General features: G+C 33.9%; 1 protein-coding gene across 2 annotated transcripts in view; it reads left to right on the top strand.

Annotated features, from left to right (window-relative positions):
• ADK (adenosine kinase) overlaps positions 1-13,255 on the top strand; it is a 544,457-nt gene that overhangs the window by 68,338 nt on the left and 462,864 nt on the right. For both annotated transcript variants that reach the window (XM_005699227.3, XM_005699229.3), the window contains exon 3: positions 4,882-4,935. In XM_005699227.3, the coding sequence (XP_005699284.1) occupies positions 4,882-4,935 (54 nt within the window). The remainder of the gene's footprint in view (positions 1-4,881; positions 4,936-13,255) is intronic.

Genomic DNA, 13,255 nt, shown 5'->3' with positions numbered 1-13,255 from the left:
AAAAGCAAATATTAACATTAAATGTTTCATTGAGAAGGAGCTCCATTTTATTAGTAAGGATTGTGGACCTGATGGCATATTTACTTTTACATTTATAATTGTAATTTATATCTTGCCTTCCAAAATGAATTTGAGGCAGTGTTTTAAGTATATAACTGTGTCCTCAAACCTAGAAGTTTGGCTTGCTGTTGGTGGTAGGTCAGGTTCTTAAGAAGAAGGGTACAAGAATCAAGGAAGAAATAAGGAAGATAAAACTGACTAAACCAGCAAAGACAAAGAAGAATAAAAGGTTATTGAGATCTAATGGAAAGTTACCTGGCATGGGGCAGGGGAAAATCATATCAGAGGAAGAAATACTATGGAGAGACTGAACATTTTAAAGTTTGGGATTAGAGAGGTAATCTGCTAGTAGAATAGTTTAAAATGGATCTTGCATTTTGATATTAATTTCTCATTTAAATGCTTTCTTCTCTGTAGTAACCCTCTGTGTTTTTTCAGTCTTTTAACTTTATTGAGGCTTTCAGTGGATAATCAAAGGTGGTGAATGCTACATTGTACTTAAAAATATGTGGGTTCTTTTTAAATATCTTTGATCTCTAACATAATTCCTCAGTGATGACAGAATAGACTGCATTAGACCATGAAATTTTTGTACCTTATTTTATGTCCCTGGGTATGTTCCTGATTTATAGTCTGTGGAAACTAGAATTTTTATCGTACTGTTGTGTGAAAATTATGTGAATCTTAATGATTTTGGCTTGGTTCATAGTACTTTTCAGATTTACTTATCCTTCTACTTTTCTGTGTATTCATTCTGTTAGTTTTTGAGAGTTAGATACTGAAACTCCAACTAAAAATCTTAATTTATCTACTTAAATTATTGTAATATATAGTGGAACTACATGTAACTTTGTTCTATACTTTCCAAGTCTCCTAGATGTGTTGTCATACTTTCATAATTTAAAATATAAAAAAAAAAGAAAGAAAAATAATGGATCTTGCAAATTTATTGTTGAGGACCTGAAGATGTACGCGAATCTGCAAAGTAGAATGTCTTTTGAGTGATTTGATCACAGTTAAGCTGTCCTTGCCTTCTTCTTGCCTGTAATATGGATCTTTTTTATGGGTTACTTTCGCTATTCCCTTTAAATTCTTACCCTGAGACTTTAAAAGCTGTTGTTCAGTCGATAAGTTGTGTCTGACTCCATGGATTGCAGCGTGCTAGGCCTCTCTGTCTTTCACTACCTCCTGGAGTTTGCTCAGATTCATATCTATTGTGTCAGTGATGCCATCTAACCATCTCTTTCTCTGTCTCCACTTTTTCCTCCTGCCCTCAATCTTTCTCAGCATCAGGGTCTTTTCCAGTGAGTTGGTTCTTTGCATCAAGTGTCTGAAGTATTGGAGCTTCAGCTTCAGCATCCGTCCTTCCAATGAATATTCAGGGTTGATTTCCTTTAGGATTGAGTGATTTGATATTGCTATCCAAGGGACTCTCAAGAGTGTTCTCCAGCACCACAATTCTTTAAACGGAGGAAAGGTTTTTTATGGGGAAGGAGCACAGAAGAGATGAAATGGGAGAGGAAGAGAAAGTTGGGCAACAGATAAGAGCTGTCCTTTTTTTTGACTCTTACAAAAGAGACAGTACTTCCTCTTCTACATTGTGCTTAACTTTATTGTAATATCAATACTTATGACTCTATGAGTGGTTACTTTTATTCTGATTTGTCTACTGAATTGTGAGATCCCTAAGGGCAAGACAGGCTTCCCTGGTAGCTCAGAGGGTAAAGAATCTGCCTGCAATGCAGGAGACCTGGGTTTGATGCCTTGGTTGGGAAGATCCCCTGGAGAAGGGAATGGCAACCCACTCCAGTATTCTTGCCTGGAAAATCCCATGGACAGAGGTGCCTGGTGGACTATAGTTCATAGGGTCATAAAGAGTTGGACACGACTGAGTGATTAGCACACACATAAGGGCAAGACATGTTTGTTATTTCTCTTTCACTATCCAGAGAAGGAACGTAAGGGAATTCCCTGGTGGTGTAACGGTTGGGACTCCCTACTTCCATTTCAGGGGACACAGCTTCAATCCCTGGTCAGCAAACTAAGATCCTACTGGCCTCGTGGTATGGCCCCCCCAAAAGGAGCTAATATTAAAGGTGTTTAATGCTGTGCTACAGCATTGTTAAGCACACAATACATGTTAAAAAAAAAAAAGGAAAGTTATATCGATTGAGTTGCTATTTTGTATATATCAAGCACTTTGCTAAGAGAGAGATATCATCAAATCCACTGGTTTCAAACTTTTTAACTTCCATGAAAATGTTTTGATAAGTAAGTACTTCCTCATTCATTTAAGTATTTATGATTTTTATTTTTTAATGTTAAATAAAACTGGTAAATGATTATTTTACTGGAGTCTAAATACCATAGTGGTTTGATACCTACCATTTGTTATACATTTATGAAAAGATACAAACAACTTCTTTCTTAACATTAAAAAATTTATATTTCTTTTTCTGTTTAAATTTGTATTTCTATTATACTTTTCCCACCAGGTTTCATCCTTTTGTGATGTATTTTTTATGCATGGATTATGTTTTGCATATAGTATATTATATATATATTATGAAGGCAGTGTATTTTTATGCATGCAAGGCTTTCTTGCATATTAATCACCCTGTCGTATATCTTTGAACAACTATATGTATGAAGTCAAGTTTAATATTTTTTTCTAGTTATTTTAATTAACATACAATTAGTAAAACAATATAAATGTATTAAATGTTAAATCATTATTAAACAAGAAAATAAGAAGTTTTTGGAAATGGATCTTTTAATGAGATGGATGAAGCTGATCTTTTTTTCAATTAATTGAACCTTTTGTGGATAAATAATACTCAGTGCTACAGTAAGACAATGTTCAGCATTAGTTTTATTTCCCCCTTTTTTTTCTTTTAGAGATCGAAGTTTTGAGTACTCTGTATAATTAATTGAATGGTAATGGACAGTTTTGTTTCAGAAATTTTTACTCAATTATTTGAACTTTTCTAACATCAAATGATTTATCATCAGAATTATTTTTATTTATCTGTCCGCTGATAATTTGATTAAGACCTTTTTCAGTTTTGCTGGAAGCAAAGAATAGAAATCGCCTGACTTGCCAGAGTCATTAGTCATTAAAGACTTGGAATTCTGGGAAGTATACCAAAAAGGCTTTATTAAAGCTTCTTAATATAGTTCTATTAAGTAGTAATTATACGTTGGTGTTTTATTCATAGGCATTGTTCAGACAGTATTGAGAAAAGCTAAATCTTATTAACTTTAATATACCTATGTCAAAAGGATATTTCTTTGATAAGATGTTTTTATCAGGTGACTTAAACACGTTTTAACCAAAACCATTTATTCAGTTTAAAGCCACTGTCTATCTTGAAACCTTTTTTGGCAACACCGTTCTTTCATTGTCACACCAATGAGATTTACTTTCATGATGTAAGAAGTCTGACTTCATTTTTTCAATTCAAATAAATTGATTTGATTCATGTTCCTGTAACAACCATCTTTGATGCTTAATCCTTGGTAGATAAATGTAAGGCAAGAAGACTTGTTCAGTGTTGCTTAGAAGAAATAAATTGACTGTCTTTCTTGTTCCTTTTTAGAAACTCTCTTAGCTTTTCTTCACAGAACTCTCCTTGAAAAGGAATGTATTCTCTGATAATGAACATGGGCTAGAAATGATGAACTTTTAAAGTGAAAATTGTAATCAACTTCTGAATATATCTGAAAATAGAGCATTCTATCCCAATTCCTCATTTTAAATTTCTGTCTTCATTCTTTACTGTAATAGTGTATAAAGCAGGACGCCATAAAGCCAGTTTGTAGTACTTTAAGAAGACTTTGAAGACAAAGTGTTATGAATCATTCCTTGTTTAATACTTCAGAGATTTTTATACTTAGATTTATACATTCACGATGGAAAAGATGTGTGCCATTCTTTTTATAAAGTGAATAAAAGCACTTGTGGAAGGGGAGGCAAGAAAGGAGAATTAGATGACCTCTCTGCTGTCAGACAATTCGTTTTAGGAAAAGGATGAGTACAAGTGGAAATGGAAGACCTGTCCTTTGTTGTTTTCCTATTTCTGTGACCTTTAGTAGTATGAACTATATGATGTTGGAATATCCCTATTCTTACATTTATGGTAGCCTCTATTTTATAGTCAGGGAAACTTATAGTTGAAAGAATTGCCTGTGGTCACTAAGCTAGTTAATGGTTTAGTTAAGAACTCCAAAGCTTATTTTTCCTCCTGTGTTACATTACCTAGTACATAGTCCGATATATAATAAATGTTTACTGTATATTGCTTTTTTCCCTCTTTTGGCCGTACAACATGACATATGGGATTTTAGTTCCCAGATCAGAGTAGGAACCCACACCCTCCTACTTTGGAAGCGTGGAGTCTTAACCACTGGATCACCAGGGAAGTCCCTACTGTATATTTAATGAAAGAATAACTTTGTATTGTTTTGTGAACTGTTAAATCTTAACCTTGGAGTAGTTTCTTGAATTTTGTACTGCTGGATAAATACAACATTATAGATGAGTCACTACAGAAGAATATTGAAGATACCTCACATTTTTAAAGCATGGTCAAGTTCATTTCCCTTTCGTTACTGAGGTGGTGTTGGTGGACGTGTCTAATAGAGCATCAAAGAACTCAGACATATTTTTAATGTTTTATCAATTAAGATAGAGACCTGTTATCAGTGTAGTAGTGTTTATTTGCTTGGGGTCAACTGGCGTATGTAGAGACTACAGTCAGATGTCCATGAGGCAAACGTATATGTTTATTTGACCAGCATATTTTTGTTTCTGTGTTACAGGTATTCTCTTAAACCTAATGACCAGATTTTGGCTGAAGAGAAACATAAGGAACTGTAAGTGCATTAAACCCTAGGCTATATGTAATTTAGAGTCTGTCTGTGGATTAGATGTGTAAACAATCTGATTTTTAAAATTCCATGAGGTTTTAAAAATCTAAAGATAAAACCAGTAGTATGTTCTTAATCCTAGTAGGATTAGGACAAGTTATACTACATAAGGTTAACAAAGTTATTACCACATGCACATTAAAATATGTTTTAATAGTATTGTATCCCATAATCTTGTGAGTCCCTTGGACTGCAAGGAGATCCAACCAGTCCATCCTAAAGGAGACCAGTCCTGGGTGTTCATAGGAAGGACTGATGCTGAGGCTGAAACTCCAGTACTTTGGCCACCTCATGTGAAGAGTTGACTCATTGGAAAAGATCCTGATGCTGGGAGGAATTAGCGGCAGGAGGAGAAGGGGACGACAGAGGATGAAATGGCTGGATGGCATCACCAACTCGATGGACATGAGTTTGGGTAAACTCCGGGAGTTGTTGATGGACAGGGAGGCGTGGCGTGCTGCGATTCATGGGGTCGCAAAGAGTCGGACATGACTAAGCAACTGGACTGAACTGAACTGATCCCATCATCTGGACTAAGGGCAAATTGGGAAATAAGTTGTTTTGTTTTCTTTCCCCGATAAAGTAGTAAATTGTCATTGTTAATTTTGGCTCTTGCTGAGTTGACTTCCACCCTGTGCTTAAGGTAGAGACATGATTTTGTCACCTTATGAAAAAGTAAATGCTTAAGCTTGTTTAGCACAAAGTTAAAAAAAATTTTAAAATTGTAGATGTGAGTATAACTTTGTTTCTTTAAAAATTTTTAGTATTCATAGGATTCTCTCTTTCAGGTAGAGTAACTATATACATGATTTTGGAATATCTCTGTTGCTGTTTTTCTGCCCTGTGGTAGTGTCTAAAAAAATGACTGCGTTACAGGAACTGTCAGGTTTTTAGCTAAAAATTACAGACTTGGTAGTTTTAAAAATTCAGCTCTTATTTTTCAGTATTATAGGATTGTTCCAGGAGGGAAGCTAAAAAAAAAGTTTATGCTTCTCTTTTCTAGTAGGCTACCTTTTTTTCTCCATCATGCAATAAGAAAGTTCTGATAACATTAATTATTATGCAAATATTTAATATCAACTAATAATGTAGAACTAAGAGTTTGAGGCTTACTATACCTTTAGGTTGGACTTAACATTATTAGTATTATTATTATATGTTTTTAGAATTGAAGTATAGTTGACTTACAGTGTTGTGCAGACCATACTTATTCTCAGTGATAGTTAAGGTTCTATCCTGTTTAAAATACATTGGTGAATTTGTTTACAGACATCCTTGGTTGTTTCCTTAATGTTTGACATCTAATTCAAGTCCCTTGCTGTTTAGTTTAAATGAAATCTTCATTTGTACTCATGTGTATGGAGAATAACTTTCTGTAGATCAAGTACTTTTCAAGACTCTTGTTTTCTTCCCAAGGTTAAGTAATGATTTTTCTGAGTACTTGTAACTGCTTAAAAAAAGAACTCTGTCCTGGATCTTTTCCAGATTATTTTCTTCCTTTTCTCTTATTGAAGAGATTGCAGAAAGTGTTAATCATCAAATGGTGTGCAGGGAAAGGATTTCTTTAAGAGTTCTTACAATTGATATATCCCATTATTATGTTAGCCTTTCATCATGTTAATCATAAAATGATAGGCTCAATGTGTAGGGAAAGGATTTCTTTAAGAGTTCTTATAGTTGGTATATCCCATTGTTAATATTAGCCTTTTACCAGTGTTTTTATATTTGTTATGTCTTCATTTAATTATAATCTCCGAGTGAGTTCTCAAATTTATTGTCAAAGAGTTTTATATAATTTTTTCTTTATAACCAGAAATTGTGAATGAGGGTACATGATTGTAACTGTACCATTAGTTGATTGCTTGTTATTTATAGGTCTTATAGCGGAGCTTTTTCGGTTTGGGAATTAGGTAGTCAACCTAGAAGTTCTTTGGGGCTTTCCTGGTAGCTCAACTAGTAAAGAATTCTGCCTGCAATGCAGGAGACCCTGGTTCGATTTCTGGTTGGGAAGATCCCCTGGAGAAGGGATAAGCTACCCTCTCCAGTACTATGACCAATATTAAAAATAGCAGAAAACTTACATAGTGTAAATATTTTCATATTATTTAATGTGTAACCCATACTAATGTCATTCATTTACAATTTCTTTAGCCGTCTATGATATAGTTGACCCTCAAGGATAGACTGAAGTTTTTCTTTGACTTTATTATGAAAAATGTACAGTATATATTTAACCATATACTCACCACCTAGATTTTATCATTGACATTTTACTCTGCTTACTTTTTTACCTGTCCATTCTTTTGTCCATCCATGACTTTATCTGCTTTTTGAATGCATCTCAAAAGTAAATTGCAGACATCAGTATGTTTCCCCATAAGTATTTCAACATGCATACCATCACCTAGAGTTCAGTCTTTTAAAGTTTTTTGTATTTACATGTAAAAATTTTCATACATTGAAACACACAAATCTTCAGTGTACGTTTGCTGAGTTTTGACAGATACATGAATGTTTGTAACCCAGTTCTCTATCAAGATCCAGAACAGTATCATCACCCCCGAAAATTCTTCCCTTCTTCTTCTTTGTAGTCACTCTCTGCTCCTAACCTCTGAGAGGAACCATTATTATGATTCTTTTCAACCATAGATTAAGGTTTTCCTGTTCTGAAATTTCTTACTAATGGAATCATATGTCTTATATAGTGCTTCTTTTACTCAGTATAATGGTTTTAGATTCTTTCATGTTGTATGAATTAATTCTTTTTATTGCATATTGACATTCCATGGTTTATCTGTTCTCTTATTGGTGGACAGCTAGGCTGTTTCCTTTCATTTTGGCTGCTATGAGTAAAGTTGCTGTTAATATTTTTGTACAAGTCTTTTGGTGAATATGTTTTCATTTCTCATGGAAAATTACTCAGGGGTAGATTTGCTGCTGAGTCACTAGGATATAGGGTGCCATCATATTTGGTTCTATAAGGAACGACGAGATTTTCTTCGGAAGCAGGACTGTTTTACATCCCTAACGGCGATATGTGAGAGTTCTAGTTGCTCTACATTCTCATCAACATTAGGTGTTCGATGGTCTTGCTAATTTTAGGTATTCTGGTGGGTATGTAGTTGCATTTCATTGTGGTTTAATTTTCATTTCCATGGTGACAATTGATATTGAGCATTTTTTCATTTGCTAATTGGCCATATGTATTTTCTTCGGTGAAGAACCTGTAAAATCTTTTGCTGATGATAAACATTGGATTGTTTTTGTCTTTTCGTTGCTGAGTTGTTGAAATTCTGTATATATTCTGGGTACCAGTCTATGTCAGCAGTCCTAGGCATACCTTTTTCCCTTACTAGTTTCTTTTGATAAGCAAGTTTTAAATTTGTATAAAGTCTGATTTATCAGTTTTTGCCTTTATGATTATTGCTTTCTATGTTCATCTAAAAAACTTTTACCTGCCCTGAATTTATGAAGATCCTCTTATACTGTGATTTGAGCTTTTTTTGTTTAGGTCTGTGATCTGTTATGCATTAATATTTGTCTGTGATGTGAAGTAGATGTTGAGGTTCATTTTTCTTTACTTGGATGGATATCTAGTTACTTCAGCACCATTTGCTGAATAGACTTTACTTGTCCACTGAATTGCTTTGATGCCCTTGCTGAAAATCAAATAACCTTAGAAATATGGATTTATTCTGTTCTGTTGATTTACTTGTCACTCTATGCCAGTAACACAGCACAGTAAATATTGAAGTCAGTCACTGTAAGTCCTTCGACTTTGTTCTTTTATGAGATTACTTTGAATATACCAGATCCTTTACAGTACCTTTTATTTTAGCATCAGCTTCTCAGTTTCCTCACAGAGACCTTTTGGGATCATCATGGGGATGTTGAATCTATTTCAGAGAGAAGCGACATCTTAACAGTGCTTAGTTCTCTAATTACTCTCGGCAGTGCGTTGTAGCTCTCAGTGAAGCAGTTTTGCTTGACTTTAGGCTACATGAATTTTAATACCACCCGTTATTGACTGAATTTAGAAACAAAAAATTGAGAGTTTCACATTATATTTTCACCTTGAATGTGTTAAATTTGGATAGATGATTTTTTCTTCTCACAATGGAAAATCTTCTGTATTTGCGTTCTTCTTGTAGATTATTTTTCTTTGAATATATTATATAATAATTATTTTTATAAGTTAACATTTATCAATGTTATACATTTATCAATGTTATACATTTATCCAAAAAAAGTATGTTGGAGTTACTATTTTTCTACCATTTCCCCATAATTAGCTGTGTAGGAAAATTAGGTATGTTCCTAATCTTTGCCAGCTGTGGTTAAAATGAGTATGATTGAGCTATTCCAGAGGCTGGAAAAGAGAATTAGGTATTTAGCTCAAATTTGTCATAATTAGTAGAGAAACTCTTCAAGGTGTGTAGTGTGATGAAAGATTAATAGCTCAAAATTTTAATTTAATGCAAATACTCTACAAAAAATAGTATGATATGACAGGAAAATACAGTTGCATTATTGATTGAAGCAGATTTTTTGGTTAGACCTTTTCTTTTGTCACTATTTAGCATTAAAAAATTACATGTTTTCTAGGTTACTCTTTGCTTTACTTATTTAAATTTAAAAAAGATGTTGGAAAGGAGTCTAGAGTCTTGTTAGGATTTAAATAATATATACACATTTTACAAAAAACACAAATTTTTCAATTGTCTTAAAAGGCAAGTGCCATACTCTTGGATTAATCTTAAATGATTTATTCTCTTTTTCCAGTGAAATTAAATAGTTAACTGTATAGAATATTATGCAGTTGTTAACATGTTTTTAGGAAAATATTTAATATCACAGTGATAAAATAATTGAAAAAGCTTGCTTACAGGTATTATAGAAGAGAACTGTAGTAGAATAGTAGATCTGTGGGTGATAGGATTATGGGTGAATTTTGTTTTTTTTCCTTGTCCTTTTATGTGTGTTTTAAATCTTCTCTAATGGGTTGTGTTAATTCTTTAACCAGAAAAAAGAAAGAATAAAAGAAGTCATAAATTCCCTAAATTTAAATTGGTTATTAAATATATTATCTGTTTCAGGATGAACTTTTTCAACTTTATGATCATAATTGGTGATCTAAGTTAGGAAACATAAAAATGAGGGTCTAAAGGTTGAAATGACACAACTTAATTTTTTTTTAGTGCAGCTTGAAGTCTTCTTTCTTAATAACTAGTGCTTATGCAACAAGGACGGAGAAGGCAATGGCACCCCACTCCAGTACTCTTGCCTGGAAAATCCCATAGATGGAGGAGCCTGGTAGGCCTGGTAGGCTGCAGTCCATGGGGTTGCTAAGAGTCAGACACGGCTGAGTGACTTCACTTTCATGCATTGGAGAAGGAAATGGCAACCCACTCCAGTGTTCTTGCCTGGAGAATCCCACGGGCAGGGGAGCCTGATGGGCTGCCGTCTATGGGGTCTCACAGAGTCGGACACGACTGAAGTGACTTAGCAGCAGCAGCAGCGTGCAGTAAGGATCTTAAACTTGTTAGTACATATTTGATTGATTTGGCATTGGTTGATGTATCTTAATTCTTTTGACTGCTGGTTCTCTTTAGTTTTTGACCTGTACACTTAAGAAAACTCAGTTGGGTACGCCACTGTCAGAGCAGATATTAATTTAAAAAAACTCAGCATTAGCCCTTCATGAAAGCTGCTTATAAATAATTTCATTTGTATTTTACACTTAAAATAGCTGAGATCTCTTTATGTTTAAGACAAAGCTTTTAAAAATATAAGAGGTATAGCTATAAAATAAATAAAATTATCCAAATTAATAATTCCATGCTTTATTCCTATAAAACAGTATTATTTGCTTCTTAATTATAATCTGCTGAAAATCTTTATTTAAGTTGTAAAAATGCAACATTAGGTTAACTGACCTATTGAAAGTCTACGTTAATTCTTTGTATGCCAATAGGAGAGTATAATAACATTATTTTGATATTACTTTGTGGTAAATATTAAGTATGCTTTTATTTAAAATATTCTTAGTACCCAAGATGTCATAATTCAGACTCCATATACGTTTAATCACTTGTGTTTCTCACTTGTACTTGTTACTTCCTTGTTTGGGGAAGACTGACATGCACGAAAACAGGGAAGATTGGTCAGCAACGAAAGTGACACTTGTTTGTTTTAAGCATAGAGGCTTTTCTCAAGTTGCTGTTTTTCAGTATACTGAAGATACTGAGAGGTGATTTTTAAGTGGGGTAGGCCAAGAAATTAAATTTGTGATCTGATTAATCCAAAACTATGGAATTTATACTTTGCACTGTATGTGATCCAATAATGAACTGGTTTCATTAGTCTTCTGCAGATTTTGCTCAGTCTTCTAGAGTTTTAGTTTTCTAGGTGGAGATACTTAAATGAGAAAAATATCACTGTTTCATTGAATAAATATTTTTTCACCTACTTACCAGTTGCTATGCTAGGTGATATTTAAGAGAAGCATTTATCAATGTAGACTTGCTGCTGCTGCTGCTGCTAAGTCGCTTCAGTCATGTCCGACTGTGCGACCCCATAGACAGCAGCCCACCAGGCTCCCCCGTCCCTGGGATTCTCTAGGCAAGAACACTGGAGTGGGTTACTCCCCAATAATAGTTCACATTTTAAAAGTTTTGTAGTTGGAGATTTTATAATAGTGCATTCTCTCACTGTTGCACATCTACAGTTATAGGAAATAGAACTCTTGTGTTTTTATTTATAAATATCTAAATCTGTATTACATTGAACAGAATATTGAGATCAGATCATAAAGATTCAGATAAGGAAAGATAAAAATTGGCTTGAGTAAGAGATAAATTTCAAAGGCAAATATAAGTAAATTCAAAAGAATTTGTGCCATTTAGCACATACAGAAGTAACTTGATAACTGAGGATTGTTTTTCAGTTTCCTGTACTTCATAAAGCATGGGGAAAGCCTCTGTTTAGAAGAGATTCACCTTTATTTACTTGGCTTTTAAATATAGTTGCCAAGAGAAAGGGTGAATTTCTACCTTTACCTCTAGAACAGTTCATGCTCTTCTAGATAGGGAGTTTATTTTACTTTCTGTTACTGAATAAATTCTCCTTATTGACTATTTTTTATGTCAAAAATTGTATTAGCTTGTTAGAATTAGTCCTTGAATTTAAAATTTTGTCTTGCGATAAGTATATTTAAGTTTTTATCAGTTTAGGGTTATGATGAAATGGGAGAAAATGAATGAATTATGTAAGAGGTATGAAGTAGAAGTATTGGAAAGTGAAATCGCTCAGTCGTGTCCGACTCTTTGTGACCCCTTGGACTATAGCCTCCCATGGACTATATCCTCCATCCTTGGATTTTCCAGGCAAGAATACTTGAATGGGTTGCCATTTCCTTCTCCAGGGGAATCTTCCCCACCTAGGGATGGAACCTGGGTCTCCTGCATTGCAGGCAGACTCTTTATGGTCTGAGCCACTGGGGAAGGACACTGTTAGACCTTAGTCTTTGATTCAGTGTCAAAACATTAGAATTTCTTAGAGAACAATGCCTAGTTTATTAACCAGTAGGGAAGATTTTTAAGTATTTAAGTGGCACATTTGAAAACATATTCAGAGCCATTGGAAACAGTCAATAGCATCTGTCTGAATGTTCCTAAATTCATTATTATTAATGGTGTGACTTAGTAATTCTTTGAAAATATCAGGATTGTTTTGTAAGAGTAATATAAGAATGTTTGCCTATAAAGCTGATAGATTTTGTTCATTGCAAATACCAAAGAGAAAAAAGAAAGCCTGGGAAATGAAAAGTCAAAACTGAAATAAAGAACACCTAGGACCAGCAACAAGGTTACATGGTTAGTGTTTTATATCTTTTACATTATAGAATGCACGATTCTAGAAATGAGCCCTAGAATTGGGTTACCCTGCCCTTTACTTACAGCATTGGACCAGAATCCAAATCTCCTGATTCCCAATTAATTGCTTTTTTATCACACCCAGAAGCTCCTTAAGAATATGATTTTTTTTTAATAAAAGGGGTTGATACTCATTGGCAGATTCACTGATTATAATGAACTCAACTGTATCAAGGCTCAATGGCTAATTAATTTTACAGTATTATGGTTTTAGAAACAACCTCAGACTCACTGAGTGAGTTGAGGACAGTCAATCAAATAAATGCTATGTGTATCTGAATTCCAAATACAAGGCACTTATTCTTCCAAGGAGAGGGTATAATACAAAGCTT

The sequence above is a fragment of the Capra hircus genome, chromosome 28 (assembly GCF_001704415.2).
Source record: "Capra hircus breed San Clemente chromosome 28, ASM170441v1, whole genome shotgun sequence".
NCBI classification, from domain to species: domain Eukaryota; kingdom Metazoa; phylum Chordata; class Mammalia; order Artiodactyla; family Bovidae; genus Capra; species Capra hircus.
The sequence above is the reverse complement of the archived record's forward strand: the minus strand, read 5'-3'. Positions and strand labels throughout refer to the sequence as shown.